This window comes from Myxine glutinosa, chromosome 3, assembly GCF_964187855.1.
Source record: "Myxine glutinosa chromosome 3, kmMyxGlut1.1, whole genome shotgun sequence".
Taxonomy (NCBI): domain Eukaryota; kingdom Metazoa; phylum Chordata; class Myxini; order Myxiniformes; family Myxinidae; genus Myxine; species Myxine glutinosa.
In genome coordinates, this window is record NC_136263.1 from 29,559,766 (window position 1) to 29,581,592 (window position 21,827).

The 21,827-nt window shown below is 45.7% G+C and overlaps 1 protein-coding gene across 1 annotated transcript in view; it reads right to left on the reverse strand.

The window, feature by feature from the left end:
* Nucleotides 1-618: 618 nt before the first annotated feature.
* The window catches only part of LOC137423713 (uncharacterized), a 268,296-nt gene continuing 247,087 nt past the window's right edge, over nucleotides 619-21,827 (reverse strand). Inside the window, exons 12-14 of the mRNA XM_078773556.1 lie at nucleotides 7,176-7,332; nucleotides 1,263-1,375; nucleotides 619-681 (exon numbers count right to left, since the gene is read on the reverse strand). Of these exons, the coding sequence (XP_078629682.1) occupies nucleotides 619-681; nucleotides 1,263-1,375; nucleotides 7,176-7,332 (333 nt within the window). The remainder of the gene's footprint in view (nucleotides 682-1,262; nucleotides 1,376-7,175; nucleotides 7,333-21,827) is intronic.

Here is a 21,827-nt window from a genome sequence, read left to right on the forward strand (position 1 = left end):
CGCTGGGACACCAAAACATTCCACAGAAGCTTACCATTTTCCTTTTAGTAAAATATGTAACTATAATGGTTACTAAATGCTGTCCCCTTGTCATGTGACCAGATCCTCAGCTCTGATTGGTAGACGTTTGTGAGGGAGGGACAAACATACATACATACATACATACATACATACATACTGAACGGACAGACAAATGCTGTTCCAAACGGAATTGCCCCACGGGCTATGCCGTAAAAAGGTGAGCGCAAGTGGGAAAAAAAATTCAGGAAATTAATACAAACCCACAAACAATCTTCTCAAATTGTATATAAACAGTAGTATGACAGAATATAATAGATTTACAAATGTGTGGAAATTTTACAATGAAAATTGCACAACTACAATATTGTTTGGGAAATTATTCCAAGGGGTTAATAAATGCTTAATATAACATAGTTATTTCCACATTGAGCATTTAGAATCAGAGTAAAATAATTAAATGAAATCATAGATATACATCGCTTATTTGTATAGTTGGAAACGTCATACCCATCCTATTGTGTCAAAAATTCCTTTTCCCGACGAGCCTTTTTATACTTTCCTCCGTTTTCTGTCTAATTATTATCTTTTTGCACCACACTAGGCCATTTCCGCAAGTTTAGGCAGCAAAAAAAATGACATCTTCATCCCCTCAGCGAGCCCCTGGTACAGAAACAGCAACTCAAGGGGGACAAAGTGTAAGCACCACCCATCGGTCGGGCAGGCCATGGGAGAGGAGAGGGGAGGGGAGGGGAGGGGAGGGGCGTGAATAGTCATCGTAGATGTTGGTTGGTGAGGTCGAAGGGCTGAGACAATCAGGATCTGAAGGAGAACTTGCCTAAACACTGGGAGGCTTGCTGGAATTAGCAGCTTGCCAGGTGGAAGCAGCTCACCATCAAGCCAGCACCACACCCACCTCACCCATTTACACCACTCTCTCTCCTCCTCCTCCCCCACTTTCACCCAGCACGTGACGTTCTCCTCGCAAGCAACTTTTACTGGGTTTGGCCAAACACCTTTGTTGTCTTGTGACGTTCCCCTGTTTTACTAGTATCGTGCTTCTGATGCCTTAAGGAACAGCATAATTAAGGATATGCTGTCCATCGCTCAGTTTGTTCCGTGGCGCATATGGCGGTAATGGTTAACTTGGGGTTAGACAAGTGTTACAATTGGGTCCATTGTGTAATTTCTTCTTGAATATACCCACCTCTTTTGCTTTTGTTCCATCGATACACTTTACAAACCTGACATGGTCTCTGGTTGATTCCGTTTATTCTCAGTTTCATCTGACGGCTAATATAATGCTGCAGCAGAACGTTTTTCGTTGCAACAGCAAGAGCAGACATCAAGGCTATACCTGCAGTCGCCGACAAATGTTAACGTACCGGTACACGTTTAGGTGTAATTGCCCACACACACCATGCTTGAAGAAGACAAGAGAAAGTGGATGGAAGTTTAATGTACGAATGAAGAAAAGGTGACAAACAAATAAATCCGGTTTGGCTAATTGGTCGAGTAGAAGAGATCACATAACGACTCGGTTCCTTAGCCAAAGATCAATATCTGTCACTTGACTGCCTATTGGCACAGCACTCGCTTGTACCAAGGACCTCCATCTGCAGGGTAATCTGCTGCTCTGGAAGTGGAGTAGTTCTCTGACACGAGGGCCTGTCGTGGTCGTTTTGACACGTCTCACCGGATTCAAACAATATATAATTTTCAGATTTCCATACAATTATAGGACAATAGCAAAGTTTTGGGTACAAAACACTAAGTGTCTATGAAGATCTATGTCTGAGAATGACAAAAAGTAGATAATTACATAAGGAAGCAATGATGGCATTCAAATTCAAAACATTTCCAAATAAGAACAAGTTGGATGAGTAAAGGTTTACACGAAATTATATGTTCCAAATGTCTTTCAAGCTGAAAACAACACTTAACAAGGACAGATACATTCAAAGTACACCACCCCCATGCCAAATAATTAAATATCCTACAGCGCGGCATTGCCGGGGCGCCTCCGGCGCCTGGCAATATCGCGGTGCAGCTCATTGAGGCTGCATTGGGAGGGAGGTGTACACTAATTGATTGATTAATTGTATAATTAAAATCAATAAAAGATTATCACAAAATATTTTCTTACTCAATTGGCTAATAGCATAACTAAACCACTAGTGCTTCATCCGAAGATGTATCTTTTAGAAATTTAATTAAATAAGTCATTAATAAAAAAATAAATAATTAATTGATTCATCAATAAATAATCGATCAATCAATAAATAAAAAATATCCTTGATAGCCACATCACTTGGTCACTCACGTCCAAATATTAGCTTCCGAGCTCAAAAGGTGCCTGAGATATTGGCCAAATGAGAACGAAAATAAATAAATGATTAGTAATGAAAAGAAATAAATAATAATCATAAAAAAATTAAATTATTAATCAATTCAGTCAGAGAACACATAAATCACCACCATTTCATCAGAATCTGTAACTTTAAAAAAAGAGAAAATTTTTAGCCATTAATCGAATAATTAAATAATTAATCGATTAATTGATTAATTAATAAATCAAAAATAGCCTTTGCAGCCAAATCACCTGGTCATTGGCATGTCCAAATATCAGCTTCCTAACTCAAAAGGTGCCTGAGTTAATGGTCAGAAGAGAAAGGAAATTTGATTAATTAAATAAGTACTTAATTAATCGCTAATAATTAAATAACTCCTCAATTAATTGATTATTCAAAAAACAAAAAATAACCTTTTTGACAAAGGACTTGTTCACTACTGTGCCAAAATTTCAGCTTCCTAGCTCAAAGGATGGCTGAGATATCGTCCGGACAAACAAACAAGAAAACAAACAAGAACAGATACATTCAAAGTACACCGCCCCCTTGCCAAATAATTAAATATCCTACGGCGTGGCATTGCCGGGGCGCCTCAGGCGCCCGGCAATACCGCAATGCAGCTCATATAGACTGCATTGGGAGGCAGAAGTGCACCTTAATTGATTGATTAATTGTATAATAAAAATCAAAGATTATCACAAAATATTTTCTTAATCAATTGGCTAATAGCATAACTAAACCACTGGTGCTTCATCCGAAGATGTATCTTTTAGAAATGTAATTAAATAAGTCATTAATAAAAAATTAAATAATTAATTGATTAATCAATAAATAATTAATCGATTAATCAATAAATAATTAATCGATTAAATGATTAATCAATAAATCAAAAATATCCTTCATAGCCACATCACTTGGTCACTGTCATGTCCAAATATTAGCTTCCCAGCTCAAAAGGTGACTGAGATATTGGCCAAATGAGAAAGAAAAGAAATGATTAATAATGAAAATAAATAAATAAGTCATTAAAAAATTAAATTATTAATCAATTCAGTCACAGAACACATAAACCACCACCATTTCATCAGAATCTGTAAGTGAAATTTTTTATTTTTTATTTAGTAATTAATCGAATAATTAAATAATTAATCGATTAATTCATTAATTAATAAATCAAAAATAGCCTTTGCAGCCAAATCCCCTGGTCATTGGCATGTCCAAATATCAGCTTCCTAACTCAAAAGGTGCCTGGGTTAATGCTCAGAAGAGAAAGGAAATTTAATTAATTAAATAAGTACTTAATTATCTATATTATAATAGCCGTAGATGATTCTGTCTGTCTGTCTGTCTGTCTATCTGTTGGGTGTCTGTCCGGGGTGTGGCTTACTCGGTTTGCAGAGTAGCTCCACCCATAGCTCCACCCATTCTGGGAGTGGCTATAAACAAATATCCACCATTTTATTAACTCGCATAGCTTTGAGTCCTGTTTTGTAGGCCCGTGGTGTCTTGCTCTCCCCCAGTTTTATTTCAAATCAAATTCGATAAATCATTTCATTTTTCACAGTCGCTAACATAGTTTTTGACTCGGTTGAAAAAAAACGGGAAGAAAATCCGATGAAAGTTGCCGTTTATAGAACGAAATGAATTCTCAAAGGCCTGTAACTTCAAGGCCATTGAGTCTCTCTCACGCCTTTATCTCCAATCTAACTCACCATATGATTTCATTTTTATCGATGGTTTTACTTTTAGACTCGGTGTCAGCAATAATTGAGAACAATCCACACACGCGGGAAAATGCAGAGATATATTTTTTAAAATCGCGTCATGGTGTATCATACACCGCCCAACATGACACCGCCGGCAATGTGTCGATATATATTAAAAATTCGCTTTTGCTTTTCCGTTATGATATATTACTATTTCGTTTGATGATAGTCGTCACAAAAACGTCAACAATGATGCCGACATATATTTCTTCGTTTTTATTTCATTCAACATATTAGCCGGAAGTAAAATATGTTTCAGGAAATTACCGAGATATTTCTTCGTTTTTTTTATTAGTTATGTGCGCATACACTTTAAATAGGTTTATTTGAAATCTTTAATTTTCCACAAACATTCCACACACGCGGGAAAATGCAGAGATATATTTTTTAAAATCGCGTCATGGTGTATCATACACCGCCCAACATGACACCGACGGCAATGTGTCGATATCTATTTTAAATTCGATATATCATTTCATTTTTCACAGTCGCTAACATAGTTTTAGACTCGGTTGAAAAAAAACGAGAAGAAAATCCGATGAAAGTTGCCGTTTATAGAACGAAATGAATTCTCAAATGCCTGTAACTTCAAGGCCATTGAGTCTCTCTCACGCCTTTATCTCCAATATAACTCACCATCATGGTTTTAGACTCGGTGTCAGCAACGCGGGAAAACGCAGAGATATATTTTTAAAAATACACCATATCACCGCCCAACAGCCAACAAGTATCATACACCGCCCAACATGACACAGACGTCAACATTTCGACATTATCGCTTTTTCTTTAAACCGAGCCGAACCGAATAAACCGAGTGAATTCACCGTTTACCTTTGATGACAGTCGTCACAAAACGACATATATTTCTTCGTTTTTATTTCATTCAACATTTTTAGCCGGAAGTAAAATTACCGAGAAATTACCGAGTTCAGGAAATTACCGAGACATATTTCTTCGTTTTTTTATTTATTAGTTATTTGCGCATACACTTTAAATAGGTCTATTTGAAATATTAAATTTTCACAATGTAATTTACTTGCTATTTGTCATTTGATAATTATGAGACACTTCCTATTGAGGATCGTGACAATTCATGCGGTGCGTGGAAACTTCCATTTCCAAAATGGATGAAGAACGCAGCCCTGAACAGGATGCAGCAAGAAAACGAATGAGAAGGGCGAACGAGTCCGTCGTCGAACGTCAATGCAGACTTGAACAGGATGCAGCCAGAAAACGAATGAGACGGGAGAACGAGTCCATCGACGAACGTCAATGCAAACTTGCGGGGTCACCCGTGGGAATCCCTCGGGCATGGATGTGTGTGACATTTCGACATATTGAGTTAGATGCTGCACATTCTTTTTACAAAATGGTTACTGGCAAGTCATCAGATCCAGAAATGGTGTAAAAACCACCGTTTAGAGGCCATTTTTCCCCGCAAAGCGGGGGTTTGCCTTTTCGGGGACCGTGGTAGTTGTTGTTTTTTTGTCCCCTTTTTGAAGCAATGTTTTACGGCCGGATGCCCTTCCTGACGCCAACCCTTTTTGCCGCCTTCAACGACAAACAGGGAATTACCAGTGAACTGGTACTCAATTAGCCGACCTCGGAAGGATGACAGGCTGAGTCAACCCCCCTGGCATTAATTCGGCGATCGACCGAGATTCGAACCCAGGATCCTAAGCCGGCACCCTAGCCGCTAGCCCAACACCAGAAATGGTGTCATGAACACAATTTATTTACGCACAAGCACAAAAGCAAGACGGGCCGATTTCCGATTCCGACGGGCCGATTTGGAGCAAGAAAAAGAACGAGACGGGAGAAAAAGGAGAGAAACGAGACGGGGAAAGCCGATTGGAGAGGCGAGTGAGGCGCGATTGGAGAGGAGTGTGAGGCGCGATTGGAGAGGAGTGTGAGGCGCGATTGGAGAGGAGTGTGAGGCGCGATTGGAGAGGAGTGTGAGGCACGATTGGAGAGGAGTGATTGGAGGGGAGTGTGAGGCACGATTGGAGAGGAGTGTGAGGCACGATTGGAGAGGAGTGTGAGGCGCGATTGGAGAGGAGTGTGAGGCGCGATTGGAGAGGAGTGTGAGGCGCGATTGGAGAGGCGTGTGAAGGATTGGAGAGGAGAGGAGTGTGAGGGATTGGAGAGGTGAGGGATTGGAGAGGTGAGGGATTGGAAAGGAGAGGGATGTGAGGGTTTGGAGAGGAGAGGAGTGCTGGGTGGAGAGAGGAGAGTGTCAGGTGGAGACAGGAGAGTGTCAGCTGGAGGCAGGAGAGTGTCAGGTGGAGAGGAGTGAGGGGTCACATATTATGTGAAATAAATAAATTGTGTTCATCACACCATTTCTGGATCTGATGACTTGCCAGTAACCATTTTGTAAAAATGAATGTGCAGCATATAACTCAATATGTCGAAATGTCACACACATCCATGCCCGTGGGATTCCCACGGGTGACCCCGCTAGTATATATATAAATAAATAACCACCTTTAGAGGCCATTTTCCCCCGCAAAGCAGGGGTTGGCCTTTTTCGGGAACCATGGTTGTTGTTGTTGTTTGGTCCCCTTTTTGAAGCAATGTTTTACGGCCGGATGCCCTTCCTGCCGCCAACTTAATTAATCGCTAATAATTAAATAACTCCTCAATTAATTGATTAATCAAAAAACAAAAAATATCGTTTTTGACAAAGGACTTGCTCATTACTGTGCCGAAATTTCAGCTTCCTCGCTCAAAGGATGGCTGAGATATCGCCCGGACAAACAAACAAGAAAACAAACAACCAGAGTGAAAACTGAGTCCTCCCTTTCAGCGTGCGTCACTGCCGAGCCCCCTTCGGTGCCCAGCAATGACGATTTGCAATGCCTGGAGATGGCATAGGAATGGTGCGGTGTACAATTATCAATAATCACTTTGTCATCCATTCGTTCACAAAAAACAACCCCGAACCAAGATCAATCTGAAATATATCTGTGCAGAATGAGTATGGCATAATATACAGATTAATTTCCAAATCAATAAATATCCCTTTTTATAATCTCACCATCTTGAAGACTGATATTTACAGACCATGTCTGCATTTCCTCATCAAACTTTTGGAAGATGATGTGCACTGCATGGTTCAAAAACTTCTTCTTTAGTACATCATCAGTGCCCTGTCCCTGTGGTGTCCTTGTGGTGGCTATCCTGCACCGGATCCCCTGGGAACACAAACATACATTGTGAGAAGCACTTCTAATCCAAAGATCATGGAGCCTTTAAAAATAACAAGCATTAAATTTTCGTCCAACACAACACTAAAAACAGAAATAACTAGAACAGAACTCAGTAGAGAGCATACCTACACCAGGCAGACCAATTTAGGTTTTGTATCCCACTGATGGGGCACATCTGGATCCGAACCTCAACAAAAATCGAATCGGCTTGTTCTCGTCACCTAACCAACTCGTCCACCAAGTTTTGTCACAACTCCACAACTTCTTGAAATATCATGCAACATATAATTTTTAGCCCCATCACTCAACGGTAAAGAATCACTTAAAAATTTAATAATTCTCGTATCCGGATCTTCACCAAAATCGAATCGATTTGTCCTCGTCACGCACCCAACCTGTCCACCAAGTTTCGTCCAAATCCACCTATAACTTTTTGAGATATCCTGCTCACAGAGAAGCAGACATGGGTGAAACTATAACCTCCATCCACTGCTCCTCGTTCTACCAGTTTTTTAACACTCTCCGAAGGCTCAGGTGTCCAGCACTGGGGTAACTATTTCTTTTTATTTGTGCACAATTTTATGAGCCCAATTGACCCATAATGTCTGGAAAAAGGAATGCAGATGATCGTGTTGATAGATGCTGAACATCACATATTTTGGGCAGATGAGAGAACTTGCACCACAATGTCCATCATGTTAAGAACAATCCAATTTTGGTCAGCCCCTGGTCCGACTTAGACTGCTGCACCCAGCTGCTGCAGTGGTATGTGAGTAGTAATGGAATGTTGGTTGTGATACAACCACTTAATAGACACCCGCTGAAGCTCATTGTCACTCACTCACATTCGCTCTCTTTCGAGCTTTTATCTCACAGACAACATTGTATTACTACTTGTGTGTGAGAAAGAGTGAGTGAGTGAGTGAGTGAGTGTGAGTGAGTGAGTGTGAGTGAGTGAGTGTGAGAGAGTGTGAGAGAGAGGGCGAGAGAGAGAGAGAGAGAGGGAGAGAGAGAGAGAGAGAGCAAGAGGGGAGACACCAACCCACCATACCTAACCTCATTATTTTGCATGAAATTGGCATATTTACATTATTCTCATAAAGAAAGCAAAACAATAATTTAGGAAATAACTTTATTTTCTTATGACACTCATTGCCATCAAGAATGCTGAAAAGTAGTGTGTTGGAACTTGTTTTTTGGTTTAAATATCATTGTTGAGTAGAGATGAAATGATAAACCTCCAACGTTCTGGTCTGAGAATCCCGGTGTGTACCCTGGTTTAGAATAGGTAAACCGTATCCCTGCGTGTCGTAAGAGGCGACTAAGAGGGTTGGCGTCAGGAAGGGCATCCGGCCATAAAAAGCATTGCCTCAAAAAGAGAACCATGACAATTACCAACCATGACAACCAACCAATTACCATGACAACATTACAGAACCAACTCCATTCAATGTAGAATTTGTGCTGAGTGGGTTCATCAAAAATGCAGTGGTCTGAGAGGGTCATTAACCAGTGTGGCAGCTACATTCAAGTGCAAGGTGTTAAAGTGTACATAGAGGGAGCTGCAGATGGAGGAAATGTTGAGTTGGATCTTGGAGACGGCGTGAAGCTGGAAGGTGTGAAAATATTTTGCTACCTCGGAGACATGCTGAATGGAGAAGGTGGATCAGACTCGGCAACGGTTGCTAGAGTGAGATGTGCATGGAAGAAGTTTCGGGAACTGAGTGGCGTGCTGATGAGGGGAGTGTCGTTGAAGCTGAAGGGAAAGGTGTATGCTGCATGTGTGAGAAGTGTTATGATTTATGGGAGCAAGACATGGGTAAAGAATGTAAAGCAGCAACGAAGGCTGGAAAGGGTGGAAATGCGAATGGTTCGGCGGATGTGCGGAGTATCGTTGAGAGAGAGGAAGACAAATGATGAATTGCGAAAGATGATGGGAATAGAGCCTGTGATTGATGCTTTGAAGAGGAAAAGGTCGAGATGGTTTGGTCATGTGTTGAGGAAGGATGAAAGTGACTGGTTGAGAAGAGTGATGGAAATGAATGTAGAAGAAGAGGACGACGGGGAAGACCGAGAAAGACTTGGCTAAAGATGGTGGAAGAAGAAATGCGGGCGAGGGGGTTAACAAGGAGAGATGCAGAAAATAGGGCAAAATGGAGAAGATTGTCATGGGGACCTTTTTTTTTTTTTTTTTTTGGTGTACAGAGTCGAGGCTCTTGAAAGAGCTAACATTTATCAAACAAACAAATCAAACAAACAAGCAAACAAAGTATATAAAAAGGGGAGCAGTCGACAAGATGGGGAGAGATGGGGAGGAAGCACACAAACACAACATTTGAGAGCAGGGACATCGGGATATGTTTTTGGAGGGAGAGGGCCTGGGGGGAGGCAGGATAGGTATAAAACGCAAGGACACCAAGGACTTCTAGGAAAGAAGTCAAAAGTCACCTCAAAAAAGTGGATTTGGGGTGAAAATAGCAGGGGTAGAAAAGATCAAGGTTTTGGATTGGGGAAGATGATGGTGGTGAACAGCCGTTTTAAAGACCTGGAGGGAGGAGTGGGATTGAAGAGAGTGAGGGAGTTTGTTCCAGAGGCGGGAGAAAAGAGGAATGAAGGAGTGAAGGTGAGCAGAGAGTCTTGATTTTGGCAGTTTAACCATAAGAGGGTTGCAGGCAGATCTTGTGCGCCCTGCAGGAATATTTGGGGGACAGAGCCCAGAGAGAGCTGGGGGAGCAAGGCCGGAGAGGAGTCGGTAGAAGACGGAAAGACCACCAACCTGCTGCGGTGATTAAGTGAAAGGCCCTCGGAGATAGCGTCATCGCGGGAGATTCCAATGATTCTGACCGCTTTGGTTTAAACAGCGTGAAGACGAGCTAGGTGTGAGGCAGGAGCACCAGCCCAGAGGGGAGAGCAGTACTCCATTGAGCTGCGGATGAAAGCCTTGTATGTGGTGAGGAGCTCAGGTGTGCCAAGGAAGGACTTCGCACGACGGAGGATGCCCATTGCCCAGTCTGCGACTGGCTTTGGAGGCCAGCTTGGAAATGTGGTTTTCCTAGGAAAGATCATGGCAGATAGTGAGACCCAAAAGCTTGAGTGACAGAACGTCTTGGAGAGGATTATTCAGAAAGTAGATGGGAGGGTTGTCCAGTCGGTCTTTTCGGAGAGACATCGTAAGAGTGTGAGATTTGTCAGGATTGAAAGACATGTTCCACTTGTTTGCCCAGTCTGTGATTTTGTCCAGGTCTGCAGAGAGTGAGGAGGCTGCAGACTGCCGATCTGAGGGATGAGGAATGGAGCGACAGAGAGTGGAGTCATCAGCAAAGAGATAGAGAGGATTTTCAAGAGTCAGATAGATCATTGATGAAGACCAGAAAAAGCACAGGGCCCAGAACACTGCCTTGGGGGAACTCCAGCCTGAACAGGAAGAGGAGATGAGAGAAACCCATTCAGGGCCACACGTTGACGACGACTAGAGAGGAAGTCCGCCAGCCATGCGTGGAGATTTCCATGGATACCAAAAGAGGAGAGTTTGGTGAGCAGAGCGGGGTGCCAGACCGTATCGAAGGCACGTGATATGTCGAGGGAGACAGCTCTAATTTCCTGTTTGGCATTGAGGACCTCCATCCATTGTTGAGACAGCAGAAGCAGGATGTCCAGAGTAGAGTGACCTGGTCTGAAACCAAATTGATGATCAGAGATCAAGCCATTGGAGAAGAGGAAAGATTTCATATCCAAAGCAATGATGGATTCCATGACTTTGCTGATAATTGGGAGAAGGCTGATTGGTCTCTAGTTTAGGATCTGTTTTTGCACCTTTTTTGTGCAAAGCGGTGATGTTGGCTGATTTCCAAGCAGATGGCAGTTGACCTTGAGCAAAAGAGAGGGTGAAGAGAACAGAGAGAGGGAGTGAAAGGGCGGAAGAACAGGATTTTAGGACCCGTGGGCTGATGCCGTCAGGTCCAGTTGCAGAATCAGAGTCGAGGGTTGACAGAAACTTTTCCACCTTGTCAGGAGGAAAGGACACGGAGTCCAGGAGCAGCTGGGTACGACTGGGTATGGTGGGTACAGAGAGGGATGGGTTTGGGACACAAGATTTAAAGGCAAACACAGAGTTGAGGCATTCAGCTTTTTCACGTGCGCCATTTGAGGTAAGGGAGGGGATGGAGGGGGAACAAACACCAGAAACAGATTTGACCAGACGCCACCAGGATTTGGAAGAGGGAGACAGATACGAGAGTTCGGTCTTGAGAACGGAGAGATATTGTTTCCTGGCTCTCCTGAGGGTGGACACACACTTGTTTCGGGCTTTGTGAAAGGAAATGAGATTTCCTTCCGTTGGATTTGCTTTCTAGGAGACGAAGGCAAGTTGTTTCTGGGCAACAGACTCACCACAAGATTCCGTGTACCATGGACGGGAGGAAGGGTATGACAACTGAAGACGAGATGGGATAAATCTGAGCATGAGAGAGAGCAATTTACTTTGGAAGAATTCCCAGGATGAGTTGATGTCAGAGGTGGTCGAGATGGGAGACCAGTCCAGATGATTGATGGCTGCTTGAAGACCGTGCCAGTTGGCCTGAGTGAAATGCCAGACTCGTCGACGTTGAGCAGGCTAGGCTCCCTGAGAATGGTCAGAGAGATGTCCACTTTAACAAGGACATGATCAGACGATCCGATTGGAGCAGAAGAAGAGCAGCAGACATTTTCAGGGAAGTTAGTCATAACCAAGTCCAGAAGAGAAGATGCTCTGTTGACTGAGATCCGGGTCGGGAAATTGACAGATTGTGTCAGTCCCAGTGAGTCGCAGAAGTCCTTTGCTGAGGAGCCATGGCTGGTGAGAGAGGTACCCACACCCAGCCAACTGGCATGGTGACAATTGAAATCACCACATATGCGGAAGAGAGAGTTGGGATGAGTAGATAGAAGTTGGTCCATATTATCAGACAGCGAGATGTAGATGGAGTCATCACTGTTTGGACGGTACAACACACATATGAACAAGAGGTGGGAGCGAAGGGGAAGCCGTAGCCAGAGGTATTCCTTGGGGTGAGGTGGAGAGAGTGCAGTGCAGGGCGAGTGAGGAAGAGAGTTTTTGATAAAGATAGCAACCCCACCTCCAGGACGAGGCTCAGGTCTATCATACCGGAGGAGGGAGTAACCCGGGAGAGATACTAAGGAATCAGAGACATCATGAAGGAGGAAAGTTTCTGTTAAGCAGATCACGTCTGGTTTGACAGAAGCAACCTGTATGGAGAGATCAGTTAAGGAAACTGCAAGATCATACTGCAAGGCTAACCCCCGCTCTAGCAGGGAAAATGGCTTTAAAATGCATGTTGTTGTTGTTGTTGTTCTGGTCTGAGCACCGACCGACCCACATAGAGATTGTCATAAATTATTTTTTCCATCGATTTCAAGACATCCATTAAATATTTTTGAAGATTGATGTGTATGCTTTATTTACGTTTGTCTTGATTATCTCTTCTGCAAGACATTTTTCATATTTACCATATTTGTTGTTTTGCATTTAAATACCAAGGCCGAGATTTTCTCCACTCTTTTGCTTGGTTATTGCATGCTCCTATCATTTATATAAAAGCAACAAAAGATGTCAGTAGAGAGTTAAATATCACCCCAACCCAATTTTTTTAATACATCTTATCACTTATACATGTATATCTTAACTCCTATACTTTATCTTATCATTTAAATATCTTCACTCTATATATTATTATCTTAGGATTTATGCATGAGGGAATCAATCCCATTTTCTCAAATGTATATCATCAAAAGCTCCCAATGCCTTTTTATTTATATTTATGTGTATAATTTATGTTTATAATTTCTTATCGTATTCATTTTTCTCCTCTTTCTTAATAGCTAAATAGTTGTAATAATGCTCAAAGTTTATTGTTCCTTTGATTATATTGTTCTTTACCCCCTTCCCCCCCCCCCCCCTTAACTTTTTATCACATTTACAAGCAGCATCCTTTGAAGAATAGTATTGTTACGTTTGTAGGGGGTGGGCAGCGATTACCTTAGTCCAGGTAGAATTGCATAGGTAGTGTGCTCTGCCTGTCGTGAAGAAGAAGAACCCCCATGTATCATAAGTCGGGATCCAGTAGACCATATGTCGTCCAAGCGTTATCTTCGTTCCCATCACGAGGGGTGGGGTTATGTTAATTAGTTAGGGATTACTTGGTAATTAATCCCCTGTATGTAATGGCCTCTGTTATTTTTCCTGTTCCTTATGACGTCAGCAGCACACACACAAAACCAGGCAAGCGTGCATTGATAACACTAAATAAAAGCGACCGGAACAGGGACATTCAATACCGCTGGCACTGCCAGCCACGACATCGCCACATCAAGCAGGCAGGGGTGTTAAGGCCATGCCCAGAAGAAGAATGATTGGTCCCGGATTGATTGGAGCAAGGACTGCTAAGATGGGACTATGGGATTTATGGAGTAGGCACGGATGACGTCAGAGCCTTGCGTATAAAAGAACGCTCTCCATGACATTTTCTCCTCTTGGCTGTCTCTCATCTTCTGGCTTTTGTGGTGAGCGGTCACTATTTCATATCTCGCTCTGCTTCGGGATTTCTCGGCGAGCGGTCGGAGTTCATAGCGCTCCTGCGCGAGGGGGATTCATTGACGAGCACGTGAACATTTTGTAGGGCTCTTGCGCCGGGGATATTGGAAGTCTGGACGATCAGGAGGACGAGCACGGCTGAGTGAACAAGGGCGCGAGGAGGCATTTTTCCTGCCAGGGCGGGTGCCGCATCTGGATTGCGCGCTCGAGGCCTGGACTATTCCTGACAAGTTTCAAGAGCACATCGGAGCTCAGTGCCACAAAACAAACACACATTTACTTTCGTTCTTTTATATTTCCCTTTGTGCGTATACGGTTCTGTGTGAGGACGTCCCATTTAGGATATTAGTTGTACAGCGCATTTTCTTGTTTGCTGGCATTTATTTTCATAAAACCTGTTTATTTGTTGCAATTTGAAATCCGTGCCGGGTTTGAGAAGATTATCGCAGGTTCAAAGACATCGAGTGGAAGCCGTCCAGGTAAGTTCGTCATCCTTCCCCCTCGGGAGTAAAGGTTCACCATTGGATTGAACGCCTTGGAGTTAAAGCTCGTTTGGTTAACCGTGTCGCCCTGTGGTGTTCACTACAGGGTAGACACAAGACAGTATTTATAAGCATAAGCCTTTGCTCACAATCCGACAAATTCATAATTTTGAACTACAAACCTCATCTTTAAATTTCCCAATAACCTTTTCATTTTTTGTAGATACAGACTACTAATCGGTTTGTAATCGCTTGTGTCAAATATCAACGCCTTGTGTCATATCCTCATAAACATCTTCCGTATTGATTTTCAAAATAAAGCTGTCTGTATCCATAGTAGATTCGGGGGCAAAGTAGATCAACTACATAATCATATTTCTTCTTTAGGTTGTTGTGAACGTTGACTTGTCAAAGCTGTTAACATATTGTTATGAATTTGGTAGAGCAACATCTAGAGCTAGGTAGATCTGAATAGGTAGGTATTCGGCTGTCGTGACAGGGACTCTACATGTAATAAGTTCTTGATGTTTAGGCGTTTGTCGGGGTAAGATGTATGATTGTGGATCTACCTGGAGATTCGAGTGTTAAATAGTGAGGGGTTAAAGGTAACGCCCCTGTGAGTCTCACCTAGTAGTCAAACCTTTGTCCATTATGGCACTGCAAACCACATAAACATTAGTTAGGTCCTTAGCGCAACATTAAATAATTCCTTTCCCTGACAATGACTTCGTAATAAATGGACAGGAAACCAGGCCAAAAACACCGCCACGTTTACACCTCCAAGGCCTACAAACCTCGCCTGGCACGTGTTACACAAGGACCGCGGGTCGGGGACGGGAGATGTCAGGAGTGGTTGTGCAGAGGGCGTGACCTGGGCGAGCCGGCGAGTTGGGAGGCTTTTGATTGGCTGAGGAGTGCGCCAAGGTGACGTCATCGGCCACCAATATTAGCGACGGTCGGACGCCATTTCGTGGCAGTTCGCAGTTCGCAGTTCGCAGAGAGAGAGTTCGGTAGCACACAGAGCACACGGGAGTTCGCAACAGTTCGTGAGCAGTTCGAGGTTCGTTGGTCGCAGTTCGTTGGCAGTTGGCACTTGGCTGCCAGCACTCCCAAAAGAGAGTCGAGCCAAGTGGAGTTCGCTTGCTTTGTGCAGCTTACGTCGAACCTTTGGTGCACGGACCTTGTGGAGATCGGCCTCGTGTGGAGCCGCTGGCCTGCGTCGGACGCGTGGTGCTTGGAGGAGGCCTTGTGGAACTTGGAGCGAGGGACCTCGTGGTGTGCGATCGGGCCGAAAGGAGCGGTGTTGGACGGCCGCCACAAAGACGACGAAAGACAGACAAGATAAGCCGCATCCGCGTACATTTTGAACGACGAGACGTGTTATTTTCGTATTCACCTCCCTCGTATCGTGTTTGATATCTGTTGTGTCTGGGATCCCAATTTAGGCTTATTCGATTTATTAGATTTACCGGCGGGCTTTTTCACTGGCTTTACTTTTCCATAATAAATCCTTGTATTATTTTCTATATATATCTGAACGCAGTTTCCTGGGTGTTTGATTGTAATAGATAAGGCGGCGGGGGGGGGGGGGGGGGGGGAGCTTCGCCGTGCGCCATTCCGCGCGCTTAACTTTGTGTTGAGCTTGAATCCGTCATTGAGTTTTCGCCTCGGGAGTTAAAGTCTCGCAAATCGGCCATCCGTAACTGTGGTGTTAATCACGGTTACGCGACAAGTGGTGTCAGGAGTGTAGGATTCGAATCCGTCGGACAAATTTTTTTTTGTCCGCGGCGAGACATCGACACGGTCGGGCGTACATTGCGCCCGACGTTCGAACGCAAAATTTTTATAGGCGAGGCGGAGAAATTTAGTAATCAATTGGGCATACGGAGCGCGATATCGCGTCTTCGTCAAATTTAAATTGTGTTTTTGGTATTGAAATAAATACGCGCGCGGGGAACGACCTTCCGAAAAGCGGATGTCGGAGGTCGATGAGATGGAAGTACGCAGCGAGGCCTCCGTCAGCGTCGGGAGTGAGCCGGAAATAGGGGAATTAGATGCAGAGGTGAGCCTTGGAACCTCCCTCGTCCCGAGCACCAACTTATGCCCCTCCCCTACCGGGGAGTCGGGAACAAGTGGGACGGCCCCGATAGATCTCCAGACCATAGTAAATTTAATAAATGCTCAGAGGGCCGAGGGTGAGCGAAACCTTGCAGAAATTCGGGGAGACATGAACGCACAGAGTGAGCGAGCCAGTCGGGAATTAAATGATAAAATTGACGGGCTGGAAAATAAAATGAGTAATGATATGGGAGGAATGAAAAGTGGGTTGGAAAATAAAATGGAGTCGCAGGGGAAGGAATGGAGGGAAGGACTGAAGGATATGAGTGACCAAATTAATGGATTGAAAGGGGAAATGAATGCTCAGAACGAGCAATTGGAGAACAGAATTAATGCCCAAACAAAAAACATGGAGGGGCAAATGGATAGATTGAAGGAGGGTTTGAAAGAACAGATCGAAGGGATGGACAGCAAAATTGAGGGATTGGAGGGAAAAGTGAATGAACGAATGAATGAACAAATGAAAGAGAGGAATTAAGAATTGGAAGGAAAAATTGGGGAAATGGCACAACAGCTGGGGAAACGAATTGATGGCATAGAAGGGAGAGTGCAAAACCAAATTACGGACAGACTGGGGAAATTTGAGGGTAAAGTAGAAACTCAAATGGGGGAGATGGAAAAAGCCATAGGGGTGGAAATTGAATTGAAACGGGAAGAATTAATGTCAAAAATAGAGGAGGGCGTGACCCAGGCTGTCCAAATGGGGGAAAAGTTGGAGGGTCAGATTGGTGCCACAAATGCTCGAATTGATAAAGCAAATGGGGGCCTGGTTGTTTATCGGGACCGTGTGGATGTCACAACACCCCAACCGGGGGATGAATTTGGAATTGTGCAGCACCAGGGCGGTGGTGCGGAGCAAGAGGGGGTAGAGTTTTTGGGGGTCCATGCGATAGAGCCGGACCGGGTATTTATTGGGGATATTGATCAAAGCCTGGCGGGGCCAGGAATGATTTGTAATGATGATGATGATGAGGATGATTTGATCCAGCGGCTGGAGACCTGTGACAGTCCCATGGAGGTAGAGCTGGTTCAGGCCCAAAGGAGCCTGGGTGATGAGGTGAGTTGGTCCGAGGAGGTGGTTGGAATGACCGAGGGGACGCTCACTGTACACTGCTATTTGGAAACAGAGGCTCCAAAATTGGACAACCAGTTGGGGGAGTGTGTTGGCTCCGGGCTGGATTTGGATCTTGGAGGATCGGGAGATAGAGCTTCTGGAGATTTGGTCCCTGTGGGGAATTTGGATCAACTGCAGGGAGGGGCAGAACAACCGGTGGTAGAGGTTGTTCCCTGCAGCTGCGGTTTGGCAGTGGGAATGAAAATTTGTAAAATAAAATTTAAAATAAAATTACAATGGGAACTTGATTTGGAGCAGCCATGGTTTGGATTGGTCCCCGGGCTGCGGGATCTGGATATGGAGAGGTCATGGGTGATGGCCTCGGGCAAAAGTTGCCCCTTTCAAAATTTGGGTATGCCGGCCAGCTGGGGGGCTGTGATGGCGAGATTTGGACGTGGGGTCCAGCCTTGGGTGTCGAGGTACGACCTGGGTCCCACGGGGGGTCTGGTGGAGTGTGGCGTCCCTTGTCCGTCGGGGCGCCGTCCGAGCCGGCGACTCGGGCCGGCAGGGTCACCGGACCCTGGTGGGGGTTAAGACCTCCAGGGAGGTCCGAGGTGGTTTCTCAAGCCTGGGATGGCAAATATTGAGGACCACGAGGGGGAGATGTTGTGGGTCGCGCTTTGGTGGTGGCACTACGGACGGCCAACTTGGGACTGAAGTGGTGACCACCTGGGCATGCGGCCTGGCACTCTCCTCCAGGGACTCTGGGACAACCAGCATGTGGTGACCTGGCATGGTGGTTGGTCTATGGACGCGGGTCAAACCGAATGGACAGGGATGGAGATAGCCTGCCGGACAACCATTGGGGCATCTGTGGAACGTGATGTTGTGAGTGACCTTCCACAGATGCTCCGTTATGATTTATGGACTCTCGGGTTGGGAAGAGAGCCATGGGGATGTGAATCGGGAGATGTGTAACGAGCCGAGCATATGGGCCATGCTCGGCTGGCATGTGTATGGCAAAGCATCCTTCTTTGGTGAGGTTAGTGAAATGTGACAAATGGTTGGCATGGGTAATCTGTGGGTTAGATGGAAATTTAAGGGTGGATTTTGAAATGCCATGGTGGACACTGTACAGTGACGCCATTATTGATCCAGGTGTGTAGACCAAAGTGTTGGAGGCTGTGATGAAATTAATAGGGTAGCAAGACACAGCTTTCAACTGGTTGCGGGGGCAACTGTGCTGATATTTGGGACGCGGGATGATGGGGATGTAGTTGTGTAGCCTGAGGGTCAACGTGGTGCTGTGCGTGTCCGAGGTGTGTGGACCATGTCTTCTGGGTGGGTCTCCTGGTGGAGCATGGCTGTTGACTGGACCTTGGTGTGGTCAAGTGTGGGTGAGCACTGGGGGGCTGCAGTTCTGTAGTCGGACTGGGGGATGATGGGGAGGTGCAGGGGACGTGGCTGTAGGGATGCCACGCACTGCGACCGTGCCCCCCAGGGCCGAGGTTGTGTGTGCGGTAGTGTGTGTTGTGGCAGCAAGTGCTCACCACATTGGCCAGCTGGGGCTGCTGCAGCTGTGTTCCTCGCAGGGGGGCCGAAGGATGGATGGTGGGTCGCACCCTTATGGACACTCATGGGCCATGTTGGCGTTTTGACTGCTCACCTTGTCCCGGTGACCCTTGCACGGTAGAGGTGCAGAGCTGTCGTGGCCATAGGTAGTTGTGTAGTGATGATCACCGTTGGATGCGGATCCACATACCTGCCAGTGTAGTGGGGACAAAAGAGAAATTTGGAAGGATTTGGTAGGCCCAATGTGAAATTTTGGGAATTGTATGGGTGGATTGCACTTTGAACCTGACCAACCTGCAACTACCTGCACTTGAGGTGAGTGTTTTGAGGAGTACTGTCCCAGGCTTCAGGACTTGCTTTGGAAATTGGGGACATGTAAATTGGAGTTGGGAGGCGGGTGAGAGTGATGACATGGCCGGTGAGGGGATGGAATGGGAGCCACAGTGTCTTGTGGGTGGCGTATGTTTTTGTATTGTGGTTAGGTGTTTTGATGTGGTCGTGAGAGTGGAACCTGGAGAGTGAGTGATGATTATTGGAGATAATGAGGGGCGATACCTGTGCTTTTGGAAATGTGCTTTTGGAAATGTGTGATGGTTTAAATGTGAACTGGGGGATTTCACATGTGGCAGGCCATGGCAAGCCTTGTAACACCTTTTACACCAAGAATTGTACTGAATTGTGCTGAGTTGTGTGGAGAATTGAATGGCAGCGGGGGAGGAAGTGTGTTTTGGGGTCTTGTGGGTGGGGAAGGTGTGTGTGTCCGCAGGTACAGAGCAAGCTCTGAGGAGCGATGCCTGCGGGCCCCCCTCTGCGGCAATTACCCCTGGCAGCCGGTGGTAACTGGAAATTGGAGCTCGTCGGTGGAGGGTCTGGTTGGGCGCCGCGGGGTGAGGAAGTCCCCCGGTGACCCGTGTTGCTGCGCGAAAGCAGGAGGCAAAGGAGCCTGGTGTGTGTGGAGACCCTCACCGGCGAGGTAACGGCGGAAAGGGGCTGTTGGGCTGTCACGGGGCCAAGAGGTAAAGGGGGGGGGGGGGGCAATGAACTTGTAAGTCGGTTGACTTGTTTTTGGGACTGCGGGCACCACAGCCTGATGCGCCCCCACCATCTTTTTGTGCGGTACCTCCCCGCTGCCTAGTTGAGGAATGCACACACACGTGAATGACATCAATGCCATGGTCCTGCAGGGGGGGTGTATTGAAATAAGTGCTTTGTTGATTTTTGAAATACCTTGATGACCTATGGAAGGAGAATGAGTGGTTAAGGGGTCTGTGTTGCATGAATGTGGGCGAAATCCACCGAGCCGTGTCACTCACCTGTAACATCTGGACAGGGCCCGTGGAAATTTAGGGGGATGCATTGGGGATGGCCCCGCAGGTAAGGTTGAGTCTTGTGGCATCCACCGGGGGACGCGGTCTGTAGACCGGGGTATGTACAAAGGTTAGAGTTTTGAGTTTTGGAAAGATGGTTAAGTTTTGTGGTTAAGTTAGTGTTGTGTGTTGTTGTTTCCTCCCTCCACAGGAACAACGAAGACAATGTACATACTTGCATGATGGTTAAGGGGTTCAGCATGTTAAGGAAGTGTAGGTAGGTAGTCCGACTCACTTCCCACAGCCCTTCCTGATTTATTTCATAGGTTAATTAAGTGTGTGACAGTAAGTGTTAAGGCTGGAATGGTAGCCCTGCGGTGAACCTTGCAGGAGCTACGGTTCCAGGGGGGGGGGGCTGTGTTATGAATTTGGTAGAGCAACATCTAGAGCTAGGTAGATCTGAATAGGTAGGTATTCGGCTGTCGTGACAGGGACTCTACATGTAATAAGTTCTTGATGTTTAGGCGTTTGTCGGGGTAAGATGTATGATTGTGGATCTACCTGGAGATTCGAGTGTTAAATAGTGAGGGGTTAAAGGTAACGCCCCTGTGAGTCTCACCTAGTAGTCAAACCTTTGTCCATTATGGCACTGCAAACCACATAAACATTAGTTAGGTCCTTAGCGCAACATTAAATAATTCCTTTCCCTGACAATGACTTCGTAATAAATGGACAGGAAACCAGGCCAAAAACACCGCCACCGTTTACACCTCCAAGGCCTACAAACCTCGCCTGGCACGTGTTACACAAGGACCGCGGGTCGGGGACGGGAGATGTCAGGAGTGGTTGTGCAGAGGGCGTGACCTGGGCGAGCCGGCGAGTTGGGAGGCTTTTGATTGGCTGAGGAGTGCGCCAAGGTGACGTCATCGGCCACCAATATTAGCGACGGTCGGACGCCATTTCGTGGCAGTTCGCAGTTCGCAGTTCGCAGTTCGCAGAGAGAGAGTTCGGTAGCACACAGAGCACACGGGAGTTCGCAACAGTTCGTGAGCAGTTCGAGGTTCGTTGGTCGCAGTTCGTTGGCACTTGGCTGCCAGCACTCCCAAAAGAGAGTCGAGCCAAGTGGAGTTCGCTTGCTTTGTGCAGCTTACGTCGAACCTTTGGTGCACGGACCTTGTGGAGATCGGCCTCGTGTGGAGCCGCTGGCCTGCGTCGGACGCGTGGTGCTTGGAGGAGGCCTTGTGGAACTTGGAGCGAGGGACCTCGTGGTGTGCGATCGGGCCGAAAGGAGCGGTGTTGGACGGCCGCCACAAAGACGACGAAAGACAGACAAGATAAGCCGCATCCGCGTACATTTT